Source organism: Grampus griseus (assembly GCF_964374135.1).
Source record: "Grampus griseus genome assembly, chromosome: 15".
NCBI classification, from domain to species: domain Eukaryota; kingdom Metazoa; phylum Chordata; class Mammalia; order Artiodactyla; family Delphinidae; genus Grampus; species Grampus griseus.
In genome coordinates, this window is record NC_139009.1 from 12,686,640 (window position 1) to 12,708,272 (window position 21,633).

The 21,633-nt window shown below is 37.5% G+C and overlaps 1 protein-coding gene across 2 annotated transcripts in view; it reads right to left on the reverse strand.

The window, feature by feature from the left end:
* Positions 1-2,944: 2,944 nt before the first annotated feature.
* SMC6 (structural maintenance of chromosomes 6) overlaps positions 2,945-21,633 on the reverse strand; it is a 71,520-nt gene continuing 52,831 nt past the window's right edge. The window contains exons 21-27 of one of the 2 annotated variants that reach the window (XM_082672350.1): positions 18,141-18,278; positions 17,009-17,154; positions 15,466-15,591; positions 12,490-12,595; positions 8,944-9,096; positions 5,697-5,794; positions 2,945-4,840 (exon numbers count right to left, since the gene is read on the reverse strand). In XM_082672350.1, the coding sequence (XP_082528476.1) occupies positions 4,726-4,840; positions 5,697-5,794; positions 8,944-9,096; positions 12,490-12,595; positions 15,466-15,591; positions 17,009-17,154; positions 18,141-18,278 (882 nt within the window). In that variant the 3' untranslated portion in view covers positions 2,945-4,725. The remainder of the gene's footprint in view (positions 4,841-5,696; positions 5,795-8,943; positions 9,097-12,489; positions 12,596-15,465; positions 15,592-17,008; positions 17,155-18,140; positions 18,279-21,633) is intronic. The other variant, XM_082672351.1, reaches the window with a different exon arrangement.

Here is a 21,633-nt window from a genome sequence, read left to right on the forward strand (position 1 = left end):
TGGGTTTGTTGCCCCAAGAAGCTCTCACAGGAGGATGTATGGGGACTTGTCCCAGGATGTCCGTGACAGCTCTGTTTCTGGAGTGGGGGCTGGAGGCAACCTAGTGGCTCATGACTAGAGGACTAGGTAAGACGTGGTGCGTGCACCCTGAGGCGTACTAGGCTTCAGCTGGAAACTGATGTACACACAGCAACGAGCACATGTTTTTACAAGGCTGAAAGGGGAAAAAAGAAACAATAAAATCTATTGCACCATATAATATATATAAATGAAAAAGACATTCTCACAGAAGTACACAAAAGGCACATAAAATAAAAGCAAATATCACACTAGAATTGTTTCCAGGGTGTGCATCGTAACATCTTATCCCCAAAATGTGATGGCTTAAAGTAGAAGCAATCATTTTATCATTCCTCATGGCTTCTGTGGGTCGGGAATTTGAGAAGCTTCACCTGGATGATTCTAGCTGGGGGTGTCTCGTGCAGTTGTGGTCACATGGAAGCTTGAGCTGCAACAGGCGCCTGGAGCAGCTGAGAGTTGAGAGGGCCTCAGGGCTTTTCCACATGGGCTAGTTTGTTCTTCCTCGCAGCATGGAGGCCTCAGAGCAGTCATACTACTTGCCTGATGGTTCAGGTCTCCAGCACAAGTATTCCTGCTAAGAAACTGGAAGTTTCATATTCTTTCCTGCCCTATAGCCTCAATAGTCTATGAAGTAACACTTCTCCATCATTCTATTGGTTACAACACAGTCACAAACCTATTCATAGTCAAGAAGGAAATTAAACTCTATGTCTTGATAGGTTACAAGTTTCTAGAAGAACAGGAGAGATGTTTCCACCCTCTCTGGAAAACAATCAGCTACAGTCTGCCCTGTAGCCACAATTCACATCTCTTCCACATACAAAGTGCATTCACTTGCTCTGAGGCAACCAGAGAGGAAGGTGAGCCATGAACTGAAGGGTGTGTTTAACACAACTTCTGTAACTGAGTTCCGTTTAAACCACACCCACAACACCCTCAGCAACGGGCATCCTCAAGAACCACAATGTCCCTCCCAGCCTGTGGTCCCTTCAGAAAGGACCAGCTGTGGGCATCCTCTCATCTTTCAAGTGGGCCTGGGTTCTATCAGTTCCACCTTATACTCAGCTACTATTTTGGTCTCTTTAACTCCTGCTGCTGTTCTGAAAGGAAAATGCCCCCGAATGTCTTACTTTTATTCTAACCTGAACTCTTTCTGTGTTTAGAAGACAGTTTCCATATTTCCTCTTTTTTATTTCTTAAATAACTCTAAACTGTTTTTAAAGGGGAATCATATTGCTTTAAAGCTTCCTTTTCCCTGTAGTTCCCTCATTCAGAATCACGGTCTCTAGATGAATAACATGAACCACTTTCTTAAAGAGGCCAGAGGCTGATTTCCTCCACACCGTTAGAAACCATGTCAGGAAGTAAAACACACGCTTAAATAGACGTCTTCAGAGAGCCTTACCGCACCAGGTGTGTAGGGGTTTAGTGAGAAAATGACAGTCAACTAGAGCTTCTAAATAAAATGACACACTGTTCCCTTAGGTCCTTTTGTGTAAGCGATTCAGTTTCCCAAATATTTTGGGCATGCAATTTGGGTTCTTCCCAGCATTTTGCAGGCGAAATATAGATCTCTAGACTTTTACCTTATGTTACTGTTTCTCAGGTTCTTACATTTACCAACGTAAAGTTACCATCAAATACCCGATTAACTAAATGGTTGTCTCAAACGCTGCCTGCTCAGATCAGAGCTGCTGTACGTCTCCCCACCAGCCGTCCATCGCTCTCTTCCACAGCCGCCCCGCATCTTCCCTAGCTCTGGGAATGACACCACCACTCGTGCGGTTTTTCAGGCCCCAGACCCCAGGCCAATGATCCTTGATTCCTCTCACAGCTCCGCAGTGCAGCTGACCCTTGAACAGTACAGACTCAAACTGTGCGGGTGCACTTATAGGCGGATTTTTTTCAATAGTAAGTATTACAGTGCTACCCCATCCACAGATGCGCAAGGGGGACAGGAGGAACCGCGTGTATGGAGGGCCAACTATATAAATTAAACTCGAATTTCTGACTGCCCTATACCTCTGTGTTGTTCAAGGGTCAACTGTATTCTCATCAGCAAGTCTCACTGCCTCTGGACTTCGAATCTGAACACTTCTATCTCGACCACTCTGGTCCAAGTCTCCATGACCTCTGACCTGGATCACTGCGAAAGCCTCCAGATGGCTTGCTCGTTCCATGTTTGCCCAACTCTAATCCTAACCTATTCACACAGCAGCCAGAGAGATTCTTTGAAAATGAAAAAAAAAAAAAGACAAATGTGATTAGTTTTAATAAAACAACATTTAAGTAATATTGTTACTCATACTGATCATCGACACTACAGATTCAGGGATTGCATTCTTCTGAAGTATTTTCCAAATTTTCCCTTCTCCCTTCCTCCCATTCCCTGGTGCCTTTTTTTGTGTGTGTGTGTGGTACGCAGGCCTCTCACTGCTGTGGCCTCTCCCGTTGCGGAGCACAGGCTCCGGATGCGCAGGCTCAACGGCCACGGCTCAGGGGCCCAGCCGCTCCGCGGCATGTGGGATCTTCTCGCACCGGGGCACGGACCCGTGTCCCCTGCATCGGCAGGTGGACTCTCAACCACTGCACCACCAGGGAAGCCCCACATTTGTCATTTTTAAGAACGATTTTAATCATGTCTAACCCAAAGTTATGAAAAGGTAGGATTTAAAGGTCCAAGGAAGCATTTCTTCCCCAGGATTTCACGACTCAGTTCAGTCATTCCTGCCCTGCTGATAAAACCAGGGGTGGAAGAGTCATCTCTCTGAAGTATTCAAGTCACTATTCATGAAGAGGCTTGATTCTGTCCATTATAATATCTTCCCCAATTCACAAAAGGATGACTTTAACTACAGGTAAATTTAAAGTTTTATTTTTAGAAGTTACACATATTTCAAAAAAGCAATTTCTTTTTATTCTAATTAATATTACCATTAATTAGAATATTAATTGAAAATATTTTCACTTACGATAGTTGAAACCCAAACTTTGTGAGGCCAAAGCAATGAATCATCTTCAACTCAACAAGAGATGCCTGGATACCTGAGGATTCTACTTCCCATTCTGTATTAAGAAGCACAACATTAAAAAACTACCACAAAGTTTCAGACACTGAAATTGTTTAGCGAATAAAATGTATGCATTTGGTATATTCTACTTCATTTTTTTTATTTTAAAAAGCACATGTATGTTAAAATAGTTTTGATACAAATGAATTATAAATGTACCTTTAAAAAAATCAGACTTTGTATTGTTCGTGGAGGATGTTTAAAACATGCGGCACACATTTTCTATCTCTGTAAATTCTTAGATTAGAAAAGCACAGTTTCTGGACTTCTCATTTACCAATGGATCTCAAGTTAAGATTAAATTAGACTCTCTCCCCTCACCAAAAACAAAATCCAGTTTTTCTCAGTAACTACAGAAGTGTCGCTGCTTTTAAAATACTGTCTTTTTCTTAAAATACTTCCTTTCAATTTCACAAATATTTATTGCTAGCAATATAGGGAATTCTTCTTGTTGGTATCCACGTCTTTCTAAAAAGGTCAGCACTAATCCTAGTATCAAACGTAGAGAATGCAAGCAGGAGTTCTACTCATGTTTTCTTTTAAAAAAAGTTCATAAATACCATTGCTTACAACAGGCTATATTTTATCATTCTAAGGAGCACACTTTTGAACAACTCTAAAATCAGGGTGTGTCTTATAAGGGAGCTGTCCTCTGCCCCGATTTCCCCAGCCCTCTCCTCAGCCTGGTCTGCACAGTCCCTCTGGCCTGTGTCCTCTCTCGGCTGAGCCAGAGCTTGAGACGCTTTGGACTGCAAACTGCGGGACTTTACAGCAAGCAAGCAATCACGCTGCAGGTCAGGACGCACCAGTGGGTCATAACCCAGTTCCGACACAGGCTGGACACTTAGTAGGGTGGATGATGGTTAAGGGACTCAGAGAAAGGCACCGTGTCAGGACTGGCAGTGCTTTAGTAAAGCTCCGAGAACGTGCCTTAACAGAGAGCATCTTAAATGTGATGAAACACAATAATTAAAACTACCGTCCCAACCTGCAATTGTATCTCTAGGGTTAAAAATGACCTGTGCAGGGATTGTGACCAAAGTTCCTACGGTCCTGTGTAGGTCCCTCCTCATTAATAAGCACAAAACAGACAATGAATCTATTGTAGACTGGTCCCTGTTCACAGCCCGCCTGGGCGCTGCCCCACCCCCTGCAATGAGAATAATGTAATATTCTGGAAAAGCAAAACTAAATATAACCGGGTGATCAAATCTTTATTTTAATTCTTACAAAATACTATAGAAATGAACCCAAACTAAACAGATATGTACATGTACATATGTACAAAATTTTAAACTTCTGAAAAAGAATCTATAAAAGTAGATGGTTAAAATGAAAAACAAGCAAACTTAAAAAGATTTAAAACCAGTACTATGAAGTTGACTTTCTCAAAGCAAAGTAATTATAATTTTAAATTGCGGGCTGTGGCCGGTCTTCTAGGCTTATCGTGTCAGATACATGAGTGAGTCTCCGCCGCAGAATGTCTTCAGTTTCATTTTATTTCCCATAGTCCCGGGCGTCTCCCCTTACACGTCTTTCAACATGAGGGTGTGGCACAGTCAGCCACAGTAAATCAACCCCGGTCTTCTTCTTCTCCTTGAGACACAGGTCGGAAAGGCAACGTAGTTTGTCCTCTTTCAGGGTCAGACATTCGAAGAATTCTAATCAGTTTACTTGCTGGAAGTGAACTAGAGGAGGCAAAATTAATGATTCCAACTTCCAAGAAGATTTTTTCATAAAAAAAAAAATTCTAATACTACCTCATGAAAATATAAGTCTAAATGGATGCTAATGGGGGGGTATGTCTGATATCTGGAATTCTAGGAGAAATATAACTTGCAATAGGGAAATAAATTTTCACTTTTAAAAATTAACTTCCTGCTAAATGCCATGGGTTTTCAGTTTGGAAAAAAAAGGAAATGAAGGAGATTTATGTATCAACTATCTCTAACTCTTATTCTTCTTGTCTAGTCAGGAAGGAGTCACCTGAATATTTCCAGTCATAAACTTGAGTACCCATACGATCGAGGGACCACTTTAGAGAAAGAATATCAACTTTTAAGTGACACAGAGCCTGACACTATGGAGGTACCTAATAAATGCTGACTGACAGCAGAGCAGTGTTCTCCATTTAGGAAGACTGCTACTTTTCAGTTAACAGGAAAAGAATCAAGACTAGGGAAATCATGAATCGCTTCTCCAGTCGAAGCAGAATTACTAAAATTACTTTATATTAGTTGGGTCATGATAACCACAGAAGAGCAGATTCAAAATAGAAATATTAACAAGTCAATAATCATATTCAGTTAAATTGCCTCTGTTAATGGGAGATAACACAAACAAAATTTTAAATATCTAATATGGGAAAACTACATTCGATCTCTGGAACTAGATTAGGGGTTAATTTTTCTTTTGACTGGTCATTTGCATTTTAAAATTGAGAATATAAAAGATTTCTCACCCCTTTTTATATACTTGATATATATATATATATATATATATATATATATATATAAAATTCATAGAAGAGTTTTAAAAAGTTACCTCATGCTTTGAGGGGTAAGCAGGATGAACTGTCTGAAGCGCTGGGAATCTGCCATCTTGAGTATCATATCCATCGCAATTCTCCGGTTAACCATATCCTGGAGAACAGAGGCAGAAGTCAGAGTTGCTGCTGTGTCAATCATGTTCCTGTGAAAGGAGCATTCTACTGGTTGTTATGAACCCCTGGATTTTTATCCAAGGATCATCCATTATCTTATCTATGATGCCAAGCAATTCATACATACTGTGAAAGATAGTATCTAAAATTATTAGGGGAAAATAACTGAATAACATGTATCTTCCAGGAATTCCTATAGTCAGAGTATAGCCCCTTGCCTCAAATATACTTAACAATTAAAATAATCAGAAAATAGTCAAAAGATACAACTAGATGTTGCAGAGTGAATCTAATTTCTACAGTAATATTCAATTACTCAGGAGAACAGGATCAAAGGTGACCAGATTCAAACTTACTAAGTCTCTCAAGTTTTCCCTCAATGATTAAGGTGTTCTAAAAACTCTGTCCCATCACCTTCTACAATTTGTACAATGTGAGTCAATTTGAATTCACAGACTAATTTCTCAACTGAATCTTTAAAATAAGTTAAACAGCACATCCATGTATAGGGAAAAAATGCTTGGTTATAACAGGTTTTGACTACAGGAATTAAACTGTGTGCTTACATTTTCTGAGTTAAATAACAAAAAACAAAAATCCAAGTACCTCACTCCTCCCTTGAAAACTCCTGAAATTTGAAAACACAGACAAATGAAACCGCATGTGGCCGTACCGTATGGCGTGGCGGTTTAGAACCTGGGCTCTGGAGACAGACAGGGGCCCTGCACCCCAGCTCCACTGCTCAGTGGCTCTTACTCTATAAATTCTTCCATCAGGCATATCCCTAAAGTCATCTAACTTAACGTTAACAGGAGTGACCGGAGCTTGCCCAAAGTGAAAACTGTCCTTTCAAAACAATGCCTTGGGGAAGCCCATCATTTAATAGCAAAGCTGCCAGTGCACCAAGAAATAATTATTCATTTCCACTGGATTGGTTCTCGGAACTTGGGTACATTTTTCTGAATAATTTCAATGAGGCAAAATGTCATTCTGACTAAGAACCTGTAAGTTTCTGAAAGAGAAAGAAATTGTTCCGAATTAAATTTGACTTATAAGATGGGTGATAAGTCTACATAATAGCATTTTGGACAAAAATATTATATGGAAAGAGCAATCATCTTCTACGATTTGTGAATCAGCTTTGAAGCCAAGTCTCAGAGGAATTTCTAACTAATCTTCAGCAGTTACAGCATAGAAAAAAAAAAAAAACACTGAAGGATTATATAGCACTTACAAATATGAATTCTGATTCGTAAATAAGCATTTTCTAAATCCTAATTATGGGCTAGGCATTAGGAGTTAGAAATATGATTAAGACAGAGTTGACAACTTCAAAACTGAAAATTTGGTGGGTGATTCAGACATGAAAATAGGGGATTGCAATAGAATGCAAAATATAGAAATATAATATATATAATAATAAAATGTGTATGATATATAATATTAGATGCTATAAAATATAAAAATAATATAATTGCACGAGTGGATGTCAGGTGGTGCTGAGGGAGCTCTGAGAAGTCCCTAATCCTGCCTGGCAGGGTGGTGGTCATGGAGGCTACGTAAAGGGGACATCTGAACCGAGTCCTGAAAGGTGAGTCAGAGTGCGACATACAACGAAGAAGAGCACAACAGGCAGAGGCGCAGAGTCTGGAAAATCACAAACAGCTCAGTCCAGCTGAAAAAGTCAGCGGCTACCGTATCATGAAGGGTTTCAAAGTCACCCTTTGGAATTAAACCAAAGATTTTCAAGCAAGTGAGTGACTACAGTTAGATTTATTTTAGAACTATAAACCTGGCAAGACAGTGAAGGAGGAACTGCGAAGGGGCAGGATTAAAGTCTGAGAGTGTGGACAGGAAGTGATGACAACACGTGAGAGGCGAGGACAGGAGAGGTAACAGGAAGGAGCAGAGGGCGGGCACCAGGGAGATGCTTGAAACGAGAAGAGACAGGGGTCAGACTTCACGTGTAACGAGGAAAGAAGAATCACAGATAAATCACTGGTTTTGCAGTTAGGTGTTGGGTTGGAAATGGCAATTTGCAACTAATCAAGGAAAAGAATTCAGGAAAAGGAAGGCTTGGAGGAGAAAAATTCAGACTCAGACACGCTGAGTCTGAGATGTGGGTTGTTCACTAGATGAGGTCTCACAGGTAGTCGAGCACACGGGTCCAGAGAACAAGAGAGATGTCAGAATGAGATGCTTAGCTTTGGGAGGGATCCAAACGTAGACAGCAACCTGTGGGACTGTGTGTGTCTGTGTGTGGGTAGAACATGATATCCAGGAAAATTAACACCACTATGAAAAACAAAGAAGACCTCAAACATTTAAGGGCACCCGAATTAGGGGAGGCAGACTGGCGCACGGAGAACGAAGAGGAGGTAAGAAGACACAGTTTAAGAGATGGAAGGTCAGTCTGTGGTGCCACATACTTCACCGAATTAAAGTTCTTATGATTTTTGCTAAACAAGCTTTGCTGGAGTATATTGTTGTCTAAACCCAGATTACGGTAGATTTAGTAAAGAAGGAGGCATGAAGCAGTAAGGAGAATGCTTCACAGCTGCTTTGGGAGGCCCTATTGTGCGCCCGCACCATAGTGAGCACATTACAGATAGGACCTCACCTTACAAGGTAGGAAAGGTTAATAATCTATTCTATAGATGAAGAAACTGAGGCCCAAAGAGGATAGATATCTTGCCCAAAGTCAGCTGGGGAACTGGTGACAGAGGTAGGTCTCAATCTTCGGTTTTTTAACTTCGAAGTCCAGTGTCCTCGCTCCCTCCTGTTACACACACTGCTGTTTTGAAAAGTGTGGCTGCGCAGGAAGGGAGAGAACAGTGGCGAGAGTCAGGGAAAGCAAATGTGGGGAACTGTTTATAATTATGTGTAAAAATGGAAGATGGAAGCAAACTGGGGAAAAGGCTGCAAATCCAGGACAGGGTCCCTGCCAGTGTGGTATGTTAGCAAGGGAGAGAACTGGAATTCTTTGGTTCTTCTCTTATCACTTATCACAGACAAAACTATCAGAGCAGGATCTTTTCTGTTATGGGTAAAACTAAGAATGAATTGCTTCCTTTCAAAATATACATTTCAAACAACCAAAAAATTAGAGAATTTAAAAGTCAACACTACCATGTAGACATCAAACTCATCCAGGCATCTGAAAGGAGATTCAGCAATGGACCACAGAGAAAGAATGAAGCAAACTGTGGAAAAAGAACGTTCACCGCCAGATAAGGCCCTCATGTCATTGAAAGCGGCTTTGTTTCCCTCTCCAGGCTGAACCTTGAATGAGTTGACAAAAAACAAAGTATAGGAAAAAAACAGATTAATTTCTTTACAAAAAAGATTGGCTACCATTAGAAAGGATGAGTTTATAGTAAAAAAGAAGATTAAAAAAATCATTTAGTGACTTGGAAACGACAACTATTCTATTCAAAATATTTTAGAGTAAAACAGTGAGCTGTGTAACGGTGGTTTCTGTTTTATTGTGAGAGAATCAAACTGAAAACAGTTTCTCGTCATAACCAGATCTCACATACCAAAAGTCCAAAGGCTTAATAATAAAAGTACCAACGTTAGTCCAGTTTCATTTTTTGCATGTAGATATCCAGTTTTCCCAACACGATTTATCAGAGACTATCCTTTCCCCATTGTATATTCTTGGCTCCTTTGTCAAATATTAGTTGGCCAGATATGCCTGGGTTTATTTCTGGGCTCTCTATTCTGTTCCATTGGTCTATGTGTCTATTTTTATGCCAATAGCATACTGTTTTGATTGCTATAGCTTTGCAACATAGCTTCAAATCAGGAAATGTGATGCCTCCAGCTTGTTCTTTTTTCTCAAGATTGCTTTAGCTATTAGGGGTCTTTTGTGGTTCCATACAAATTTTAGAATTGTTTTTTCTTTTTGTGAACAATGCCTTTGGAATCTCGATAGCGATTGCACTGAATCTATAGATAGCGTTGGATAGTATGGACATTTTAACAATATTAATTCTTCTGATTCATGTACAAGGGTTATCTTTCCATTTATTTGTCTTTTCTTCAATTTCTTTCATCAATGTCTTAATAGTTTTCAGTGTATAGATCTTTCACTTCCTTGGTTAAATTTCCTATGTATTTTATTGTTTTTGATGCTATTGTAAATGGGATTGTTTTCTTTATTTCTTTTTGTCAAACATTTTAAGTGCCAAGTTAATCTTTTGTTACTTGAATTCTAGTGACATCTAGTGGTTAAACTGCTTTCAAAGTAATTACTGAGTGTCAAAAGGACACAGGACCAACTTAAAGAGGCTCACACTGGCCAAAGAGTAACAGCAGCAATCAACTGAAATACATAACTCTCTTTTAAAAGTTTCTCTTAGTAAGTGTTCATGGGAACAATATAAAAGTAATTAGGGAGATAACATTTTCATATAATTTCCTAAGAAGACATTATATGTAACGTTTGAAGGAACTCGATTTCATTTTAAGAGAATTCCAGATATACATATATGCGCTCAAGTTGAAAAAACAGAGCACCAACCAGTTTTATCATATGTGTTTTAACAGATATACAGCTTCACGTATTTTCCAAAACACTATTTGAAAAATTATTTGGTTCTCAAGTGAGCATTCACTTGTATTTTAATCTTCTAAGGGTTATAAAACATTCGGAATTTAAACATACACTGAAATTTTATATTTACCATCTGAAGTCTGAATTCTCTATGAAAATCCAAACACAAAAGCAACATTAACATAAGCAGTAAAAAGCCAAGCAAAACCAAACACACACACACACACACACACACACACACACACACACACACACACACACACACACACACACACACACACACACACACACACCAGAACAGTAAGAACTAAGAAACAGGATGCAGTCTTTTGCTCCCAAACTGCATCTTGTATCATTCTAATGAATTAAGCCCCAGATAAATTACGGAGATCTAAATTTTATCCCTGGCCTATTAGTAAACCTATCATGGGACTTCTGCCTCAGTTTTCTTATTTGTAAAATGAAGACTAGAAAACTTGAAGATTCTTAAAGCAATAATATTCTGTTGAATAACAGGGATGATAATGTCAGAAAATCTAGTTTCAGTTGTCTTGAACAGCTATGGCTCTGGGGATAAATTATCCGAACACCTAATATTTTCTTTTACTAGAGTATAATTTTTACTAGAGTATAATTTATATACAGTAAAGAACACAAAGCTTAAGTGTTTAGCTCAAATAATTCTGACATATACGTACACATATACACACACACCTGGGTAACCACTACTCAGATCAAGACAGGACATTTCTAGCATCTCAGCAGATTCCCTGTGTCCTCTCCCGTCAACTACCAACCCCTAAAAGGTAACCACTATTTTGACTTTAATTACTGTAGATAAATTTTACTGGTTTTTGAAGAGTTCTGAAAAGTGGAATTGCTTTAATAGACCCTGCAAGACAGGTTTCTAAATTAGTTCTACCAAATTATACTCCCACTAGCAAGGTATAAGCGTTCTCAGTCCACAACCTCACCCACACAAGGTATTATCAATCTTGTTCATTTTAGTCACAATAATAGGAGTGGGATAGTAACTTATTATGGTATAAACTTGTATTTCTCTGATGACTAGCGATACTGAGCACTTTTTCATGTGCTTATTCACCACTTGGCGAATTAATGACTTTTAACCATTTTTAAATGTACTGTCATTCTTTTTCTCAATTATTATTATTCTTAAAAATTTTTAGATGGGTTCTTAGTTGCATATCTGTATGGCAAATTATTACTTATTCTAAGTATTAAAATGGAAGTATAAAATTTATGGCAACTAAGAATAGTATACAAATATTTGAAAAGTTTGACCCAATTATTTAGAGTGAGTAGCTGCTTTTGACCTCCTGACTCACTTTTTTTTCTTGAGGTATGCGGGCCCCTCACTGTTGTGGCCTCTCCCGTTGCAGAGCACAGGCTCAAGATACGCAGGCTCAGCGGCCATGGCTCACGGGCCCAGCTGCTCCGCGGCATGTGGGATCCTCCCAGACCGGGGCACGAACCCGTGTCCCCTGCATTAGCAGGTGGACTCTCAACCACTGCGCCACCAGGGAAGCCCCTGACTACACTATTTTTAATGCTATATCCCACACTCCTCCTTTAATGCATGTGACTGTGATAGAATCCAGACACACAGACTCCATAATTTGAAAGTGGTGGCTTCCTTTATACAAAAGAGGCTAGATCTAGGGATACCTTCCAAAATAAGTAGCACAAAGACAATTACATGGGGTCAAACATTCTTTGAGTAATTCTCTTCTGGCTTCCTATAGTGGGGCCAGAGAATACACTTTCTATAATGTCCCATGTAATTTAAAATGCTACATGAATTTTAAAAAGGAACCAGTGGAGTTTAAAGAGAAGGTAAATATTTATCACTGAAAATAAAATTCCTAATTATCACCATAAGAAAATAATGTGGCTGTCTGGGGGAAAAAATAAAAAGCTAAAGTAATGGCTTTAGTCAGTAAAATCAATTTAATTTTCAACACTTTGGCAAAAACTATCTTTAACTTCAAAGTAAGTTATTTTGTTTTCCAATGACAACAGATCAAAATATCATCAAAAGAAATGAAGCAGCTAATTCTCTTAATGACTAACACGCAAAGAGTTAAGATACTTACAGATATAGTAAGAGTTTCATTCTTGTGGTCAAAATTCATTTTTCCACAATAGGCCCGCTGAGATAGTAAGTTGTCAAAGTACAATTTGCATCGTAAAGTCAAACACCTTGAAAAAAGAAATTGGGCATATTAAAAAGATTACAGAGATACAGAACTGTATATTCAGCATGATCTTCACACCAGCATGTAAGGCCAGATGAAAATATGCCAAGATGTTAACACTGGTGCCCATTTAATAGGTAAAATTTTAGATGATTTTTGCCTGTGTCTTTATATTTCGTTCATGTCTCCACATTTTTACCACTTCATTTCCTTTTATAATAAACAAACATGTATAAAATGAATAAAGATGTCATCCCACATATAATGAAACCCATTATATTACAGTCAGTCCATATGAATGTATCAATCATTCAACTAATTTATATATCACCCTAATACAGAAGACATGAATCTTGTCCTTGAGAGGATTAAACTCTAGTAGTGTTAAGATAATGGGAAACTGCCTATTCATTTGCCTGTCTCCTCCTAACTTTACAGTAGCAAAAAGGGCAAAGGCAATCTCTTAATCATGTTGTACCTGTAATACCTTACGCACTGTCTAGCACAACGTGAACTTCACTTATTTGTCATATGGCATTCTGCTGTAAGGAAGAGCTTTCCCTTCTTCCTCATTTATTTACTTACCACCTTTCTGTTTATAAGGACGCAGTCACAGATTCTTATTTTATTCACTGGGTTGTCACCCATTACTGTTCTTATTTATTCTGGTCTTCAACTTGTCCCAGCTTTTGACAGTGGAGCCCCTTCAAGCTGCCTATGTCCTTTTATCATGACTCCACATTTTGCGGGGGCACTTCCTTACTTTCTGGCATAGCAAGAGGCTCATCTATACCTTCCCTGCTCTGCTCCGGTATCATCAGCCATTTCTCAAAGGAGCCTTGGTTCCTTTTGTTGCGGAATGGTATTCAGAATATAAGATCTAGGTGACAGGTGACTGGCTATTTTTCTTGACATCTTTGCTCCTTAATGAGTCTAAGGCTCCTTTCTTCAGAATAACTATCGTTTTATTCTTTTCCCTCCCAATTCCCTTCCTAAACTGTATTAAATCTCCACATTCGAAAATACTGATAGTCTGAGTTCTCTTTTGCTGCCACAACTATTGCTAGCTGGTTTTCAGAATTTTCTGTTAACTTTTCTTTCTTTCAATACTGATACGTATTCTTCAATTGCTTCCACTCATGGGATGACTAAAAGAGACTGTCCTCATAAAATGGCAAGGTTCTCCAGTGTAAAGAGATAAACGATTTAAAAAATTTGACCATTTTTATTGTTCTCCCAAGATTGGATAAACAATATAAAACATGTCAGTGGTGAAGAAACATATCAAGATAGAAAACTAAATAAGACCAATACCTTTACAGAAAATATTCTAAAATTTTCTGAATAATAATATGAAAACGAACCCTACTGCTTCTGGAAAAGACACAGTAATAGGCATTAGATTTACTCTTCTGCGTGAAACAACTAGAAAACTGGACAAAGTCTATGAAACAAGAGTTTTTGGACTCTGGACATCAGACATCGCAGACAGTTCCAGTCAAAAGAATCTCTGAAAGATGGGAAACAAACAAATTGAGCCCTGTGAACGCCCCCAGTTACTTTTATGTTGAGAGTAAAGGGGAGTGGAAACCCAAGCAGAGTCCAGAAGTCTTCCTGTTTAGGGGTCTGGGGCGGTCAAGGCACCTCCGGTTCACGAAGCAGCACAGAGAGAGCTCCAGAGGACCACAGAGGCGGGAGGGAGAGCCTCAGGCTGAGCACCGTCCTCCTCAGTGTCCGTGAGAGGATACTGCCCGAGGCTGGTGAGAGGAACACCCAACAGAACCAGAAACAACCCCCGAGGTCACCCAGAGCCAGGAATAGTTCATATTCCCAAAGGCGTGAGTGGAATAACCTCACAACATATCAACAGAGGACCCAGAAGAACCCAGCTGCACAGGTAGGAAAAAAATCAGTCCTTCACCAAAGCCTGCTCTGGTCCCACCTAACAAAACTGCAAGGCAGCCTCAAAAGGATAAAAGTAAAAACTCTTTAAGTCAAGTCCTAATAGCATGCATATAAAACTGAAATACACATTTCAAGAACTAAGCTATAGTTCAGTTAAGGAATACGGTCAAACATGCAAAGCCCGTTTCTCATTATGGCTTTATTTGAATTTCCCCATACGTACTAGAGCTAAATTTAAAAAAAAATTCTATAGTCCTAAGATTATAATTTTTGGTATAAGTAGTTAAAACGCATGTTACTGAGGGAATGTCATGGGGAAAATAGAGGTTAGGTGGAAAGACTAGGGCTGCCTTGGATCCAAGTATATCAAAGGGCAACCCTACCCTATAAACTGCCCTTTATTTCTGTTGCTTGTGATTTTAGCTGAGGTTAACTTATCTCTGTCAATCTGCACATTTCTGGGTATATTAATGACGTCCAGTTTTGCTGATCCTGTATTCATTCATTCAACCAATACATATCAAGTTTCTACTATACTTCAGGCACAGCGGTAGGTACTGGGGATACAGCAGCAAACAAAACATAGATTCTGCATCCATTCTAGTAGATCATGGTAATCAACTGAGAAACTGCCTTAACACGTCCCATCAAAACTCGTATGCCTTAAGAACATGCAATGTCCAACAGTGAAACAGTCTGTTAACAGAACCAACGAGCTTCCAAATGACCCATTTGAGCATAGACTGAACAGCCATCTATGAGTTATCCAGTAAAGCATATCTAATGCAGTTTAAGTTTAAAAAGCTCACTATAAAAGTCCCTTCAAATCCAGGATCCCAAGCACTACCACCATTTCTCTTCTGAATAAATCATGCAAGTGCTTTTAATTTATTATTTATAAGCGAGAATGTGAAAACGAAGAAAAAACAAACATGTACAATATGTGGGAATATTTTTTAATACACTTACCTTCTAAATTGTTGATACGTTTTATATCTATGGGTCATTATTTCTTCCAGTAATTTAATAAACCTTTTTAAAGTCCTTACTTTGTTATCCAGATCAAGATAGGTTTCTCTTGCTTCTTGATATTGCCTATTTTATGGAAAAAATGTTAAGTAAATAAATGCCATTCAATGAAACATAAAGTAAAATCTCAAATATATTTAATAGGAAGAACAGGGAGTGCAGGGAGCTCTGAGAGGGCCCAGCAGGATGAAAACACATACTCATATCATCTTGCCTTTGCATACAGAAACACTGAAAGCATATTTATAAATTAATTTAATAAAATAAAATAAAAGTGAAAAAATTCATTGTCTGCCCTTTCACATTATATTTTTAAAACATGTAAGGTACTACCTATTTTAAAGAAAAACTTGTTACTATTTTTGTTTCTTTCCCTTTTTCCCCAAAGTTTGTGAAAACAGAATTGAGATCACTCCTGTTCCCTGCCTTTTTTAATATGAAAAATTCTTCATAAAGTTTAATAGCTATAATTTTCTACTGTAATTCAATCATTATCATCCAGTTATACAAGATTTCTAATTTTTTAGTGTTATACAAACTACTATGTATAAAATAAATAAGTTACAGGAATATATTGTACAGCACAGGGAATATAGCCAATATTTTATAATAACTATAAAGGGACTACAATCTGTAAAAATTCTGAATCACCATGTTGTACACCTGAAATATAATATTGTAAATCAACCATATCTCAACTAAAAAAAATACTAATGCTGCACTAAACATCCAAGTACAAATTGTTTTTTTCATTTTGGATTATAACAACAAAATTACTTGACCAAATTGAAATTTTTAAAGGCGTTTAACATAAACTACCTTAAAACTTTTCAGAAAGACTAATAACAATAACATCTAACATATTATGTATCCTATACATTGTTTATTATGGGTTATCTCATTTAATCTTCATTACAACTCTATAAGGTAAGTACTATAATTATACCCATTTTATAGATGAGAAATTTGAGGTTCAGAGCGATTAGATAACTTTCCAAAGTCAGTTTAGTAGGTAACAGAATTGCAATTCAAACTGAGGTACTCTTGCTTCAGAACCCGTGCTCTAACTAAACTAGAGCTTCCATTTTCACAAGTAATATAAAAACATCCATTTCACTGAAATCTCACTGACATGAAATATGTGTTCTTTTCATCTTGATATATATGAAAATGGCTTCTAATTGTTTTGCTTTGTATTTCTTTGATTACTTCTGAAGCTGAACATCCTCATGTCTATATGAATCTTACAGGTATAAAAATGGCAACTATGTTAAAATGTCATTCTGTAATGAGTTCTGTAATAATTCCGAAGGAAAAATGTTTATTATTAATAATACATGTACGAAAGGCTAGTTTAGCTATAACTATATGCCATAGCAACACTTTACCCAAACTTAAGATTTATATATAAATGTTATTTTTTGTCTCACTATTACGTATCTATGGATAATATCATAAAGTAGAAAAGCGAGCAATCACTTACCTCATTATTTCCTCTCGATCTCCATGACTAGCATGTTCTGCCTGTATCTTTTGTCTTAATCGATTAATTTCTTTGTCTAGAATTGATGCAGATTTTTTTACTTCTATCCGCTCTGGGCAGATTTGTCTTGCTTGTGACATTTTCTCCTAAGATAGCAGATGTTTAACTTTAAAACTCTTCTTTGATATAACAATTCACTGTACTACTTGTGCCAAAGTATGCAAAATAGAATTCTGAATTTATGTTTAAGAAATGTATCTTAATTACATTTAATATCATTATTGTTCTAAGCTTTATATTGAGAATACGGTCCAGAGTTGTCATAATCTTCAAGAGAAAATTACATTGGTGTACACACTTTAATAATTTGTAAGAGCTCCATAACTTCCTAGTGAAACAAATTTCAAGTAGCAGTTATGAAAGGTTTGGCATCCAGGGTGCTGAGGTCAGACATAGCATTCTGTGTGTTTTAGGATGGATTCTGAACATCAAGTAGTACTGAAAACACAAAGACCCTCGTGTTTGTAACATATCAAACATAGTATTTATATTCATGACCTTTGTAGTACAGTAAGTTTTAAACAAGTAGGGAAATGAATTACAGAGTTTAAATCATTTTCCTAAGACATGTAAAAGCAAAGCTGGAATTCATCTCTTTTAGGTTAAACCACGGTTGCCCTCAACTTACTCTCCTCTAAAAACAGGGCTGCTGCTTTCAGTTGTCAACAAACGTTATCTAGTAAGTGGGAGCTGAACTGCAACCCAGCTCACACCCAAGTTACTCAGAGGCAGGGGAGCATTTTTCTGACATAAAGCTGTATGCACTTGCCAACCTGGGCATTTAAGGAACTATTTCAGTGGAGGGCGTGCCATTTTCCAAATCACTCAGTGACACTACATGGGGCCGTGGCAGTGCTGCCTAAAGTCCTCTTCATGTTGATCTAAGAAGTCCCCACACTGAGAGTCCCTCAGTCTTTTCCTCTGTTGATTCACTGAAACAGCTGTTACTTCATACAAAACAGATAGTCATCGGACAACATGTCTATGTTTGGAAAACATGACATTAGGAAAACACACTTTAATAATCATGACTAAGGGTGTAAACAAAATATTAAAAAAAATGATGGATAACCTCTAGTTCTTTTTCTTTCATATCTAATTCTCGTTTCTTTTTATTTAAAGTATCCAAGTGTTCTTTTTGCTTGTCTTCATAATGCCGTTTTCCTCGTTTTTGGTTATCCACTTCGGAATCAGCAAGGTTTAATTCATCCTGTTTAAATAAAACCAAAATAATCTATAAAGATTGCTTTAAAAAATTATCAGCATAGGTATAAACTAATTGACAACTCAATAAAGTGGACAGGATTATGCTGCTTTAAGAGGCAAGTGTTATTAAGTTCATATCCATATGTTTCTGAAGAGAAGTGAAGAGTTTCCCAAATTGAGAAGTCACATTATCAAATTAAAGTTCTTGTATGAAGTCTCCATACCTTATGGTGCGCTCAACTTTATTTTGGTAAACAAGGCAGTTTCCTGGGAAGCTACGGTAGCCTGAAAAGACTTAAAACAATGCAAGTGTTGTATATTACAGAGGTACCTGACAGAGGAAACCTGGTTTTAAAAAAAGGTGAATTGGGGTGGAGGAGGAAAAGATGTGAAGAAATTTAACACTGACTTATTTGGTCATCATTTCTGGAGGTGTAACCTCATAATTTTGAGAACAAAATATAATTGTAAAGAAGCTATCCCAAGTTCACTTTAAAGGGAAAGAGTAGTAAACTATAAGGTAAAGATGCGTATTGGAACGCACAGCAACCACTGGGAAAAGAAACAAAAAAAACAAAAATTGTAGCTAAACAAACTAGTAGCGGAAATTTTAAAAAGGAACACTAAAAATTACTTGGCTAATCCCAAAAGAAAGAAATAAAGAGAAGAAATACAAACAAGAACAAATAACAGCTAACCATTACTTTTAAGACGAAATATCAACTGCTTTTTTTTTTTTTTTTTTTTTTTGCAGTACGCGGGCCTCTCACTGCTGTGGCCTCTCCCGTTGCAGAGCACAGGCTCCAGACGCGCAGGCTCAGCGGCCATGGCTCACGGGCCCAGCCGCTCCACGGTATGGGGGATCTTCCCGGACCGCGGCACGAAGCCGTGTCCCCTGCATCGGCAGGTGGACTCTCAACCACTGCGCCACCAGGGAAGCCCAAAAGATGATTTATTAAAAGTGCTATATTTAAAATAATATAGATGAAAGAGAAGATCAAGAGCTCTGGAAAAATCCATCACTCAACTCTTCTAATTACTCAAAATACAGCTCTAATCACCGTAAAGATGCCAACGCTGAAGACACATGAGAAAGGTTAAAAAAATTAATTCATGAAATGTAAATGGAAACAAAGCAGTATTTCTAAATGTTAAATATATCACTTTGTACCTGTGATTTTGTGTTCATGTATAATTAAATTAGTAGACCTAATGTCAAGTACACATTTTGATTATTTTGCCTAATAATTTCATATATGAATGGCGACTAAAATACATTTTCCTTTGTTACTGGATTTTTCTCTTGTTATGGGCATCTGCCTTCTATCTGAGTACATGCAATAAACAAATGTCTTTAAAGGAGGCATAGCCTGGTGAAAAGATTTTATTTAGAAGATGATATATATATATATACACATAGCCACCAATTGCGGCAGCTTTCTCAAATACTGATATACAGATTGACTTCTTTATCATCAATTTGGATGTTTTAAAAAATATACAGATTTCCAAACTCCACCTTTGGAGATTCTGTTTTCGTAGGTTGAGAATCCCTGAATCTCAATTTTTAAAATGGCTCTTGATTTAATAACCACCAAATTAAATTTTAGTCGGTCTGTTTTTTGAGCCTAGTACTGGACATACATGCTGTGATGATCATGTTCACCCTCAAGAATCACGGTTATAAGGAAAAAGAAACGAACGCAAACCAAAACAACAGCATCAAGGAAGACAAAATATTTGGAGATATCCCAAAAAGAAAAAGAACATGTGAAGTATCTAAAAATTGCAAGTATTTACCTCATATAAAAGAATAGATTTAGGCTATTTGCTGACCTAAGAATACAATTTACTGCATCTTGCTCGTACTGCTAAAAATAACTATCACTCAAGGTAGACACTTAATAATATACAGCTTTTATAGCAGAGTTCTATTAAAAATAAAAACATTGTTATATGGAGTACGGAGATACTCTGTTCCTTTACTTTGAGGAGAATAAAAGAAAATGGGTGCAATGTATATAGTAGGAGATACTACAGTTAGAAATTGCAATACCTCATGAAACAGAATGGTTAAACACTAATTTTTCTAATCATTTTTGGTAGAATCTTTCAAAATAAGTATGTCCACGTTTGCTTTAGGGAACCAAATCAGCTTTCTAGAGCCAAAGGGGTCAATTATATCAGGGCAGATTTGTGCTGCTTAATCTTTTCTCCTAGCAACTTTAGAAAGGGAAAGACTTGACTTATAAAATAGGATGAAAAGAATTTAATGTTCTTTTCTCCACGTTTATCATGGCTTTTGACTTGTCCTTATATATTTAATAAATTTATATCATAGGTACCATCAAATTTAAAACTAAAAAGGAACCAAGAGAGTATTTCTTTTACTTTCATGTTGTTGATGGTGAAACAGAGACTTAGAGATATTAAAAACCAGTTAGTGACACTCATCCTGGTTTTGGGGTGAGGACTAGGTTGGATTAGATCTAAAATTAATCCTGATGTAGCCCTAAAAAGTTCAGCCTTTAAAAAGATAGGCTGAGATGCTAGAAGGGACAGAATCACTGAAAAATTTTATTCTCTTTGATGCCTAAATAACCAATTTTAGTTACCCGACAACACTGGATAAATTGCTACAGTATGTATTATAGCCACTTGCTTCATATAACTCTACATCAATTATGAGGTTTTAAAAAGCTATAGATCATTAGATCTTGGAATTTTCAAAAGCATGGTCAGCCTCAATCCAAATAAACACTTATTGTCTCTATCAGAAACTGAGAGGCCCTCCTACTCCAAAATGCAGACCATCATTTTTGATGTAGGTCATGCTCCCTGTACAAAAAATTTAATTTGTGACTAAAGCATTAAGTTTGCAGTGTAAATCAAAATAAACTGTTCAAAGGGAGAAAAATACTGAAATCTTATGCGAAGATTTCAATGACTACATATTTGAACAGAGTATTCCACTCCTCACCACTCCTCTGACACAAAATGAACAAACATCCTGATAGCAAACAGATTACATTTAGAAGCTGCTAATATATCACAAAGACAGTTTCTGAGGAATTAAATTCTTTTGTTAGCCAAATATTCTTGGTCCTGTTGTTAGCTATTGGGATGGCTATTGGGATGTGATAGTGCAAAGGAAAACCCTCTTGGCTACTGGCTGACCGCATGCAGGTTTACTGAAGGACTCGTCTAGCTTTCACTTATTTGCAACCAAGGCAAAGAACTTAAGACCAAGAATTCTTACTGCCTTCTGCCCATATTTTCCACTCTTGAACTTATCTACACACTCCCAATTCCAGGAGTTGCATTAGCCTACTCGTCCCTAAAAGAACAGAACACAGCTT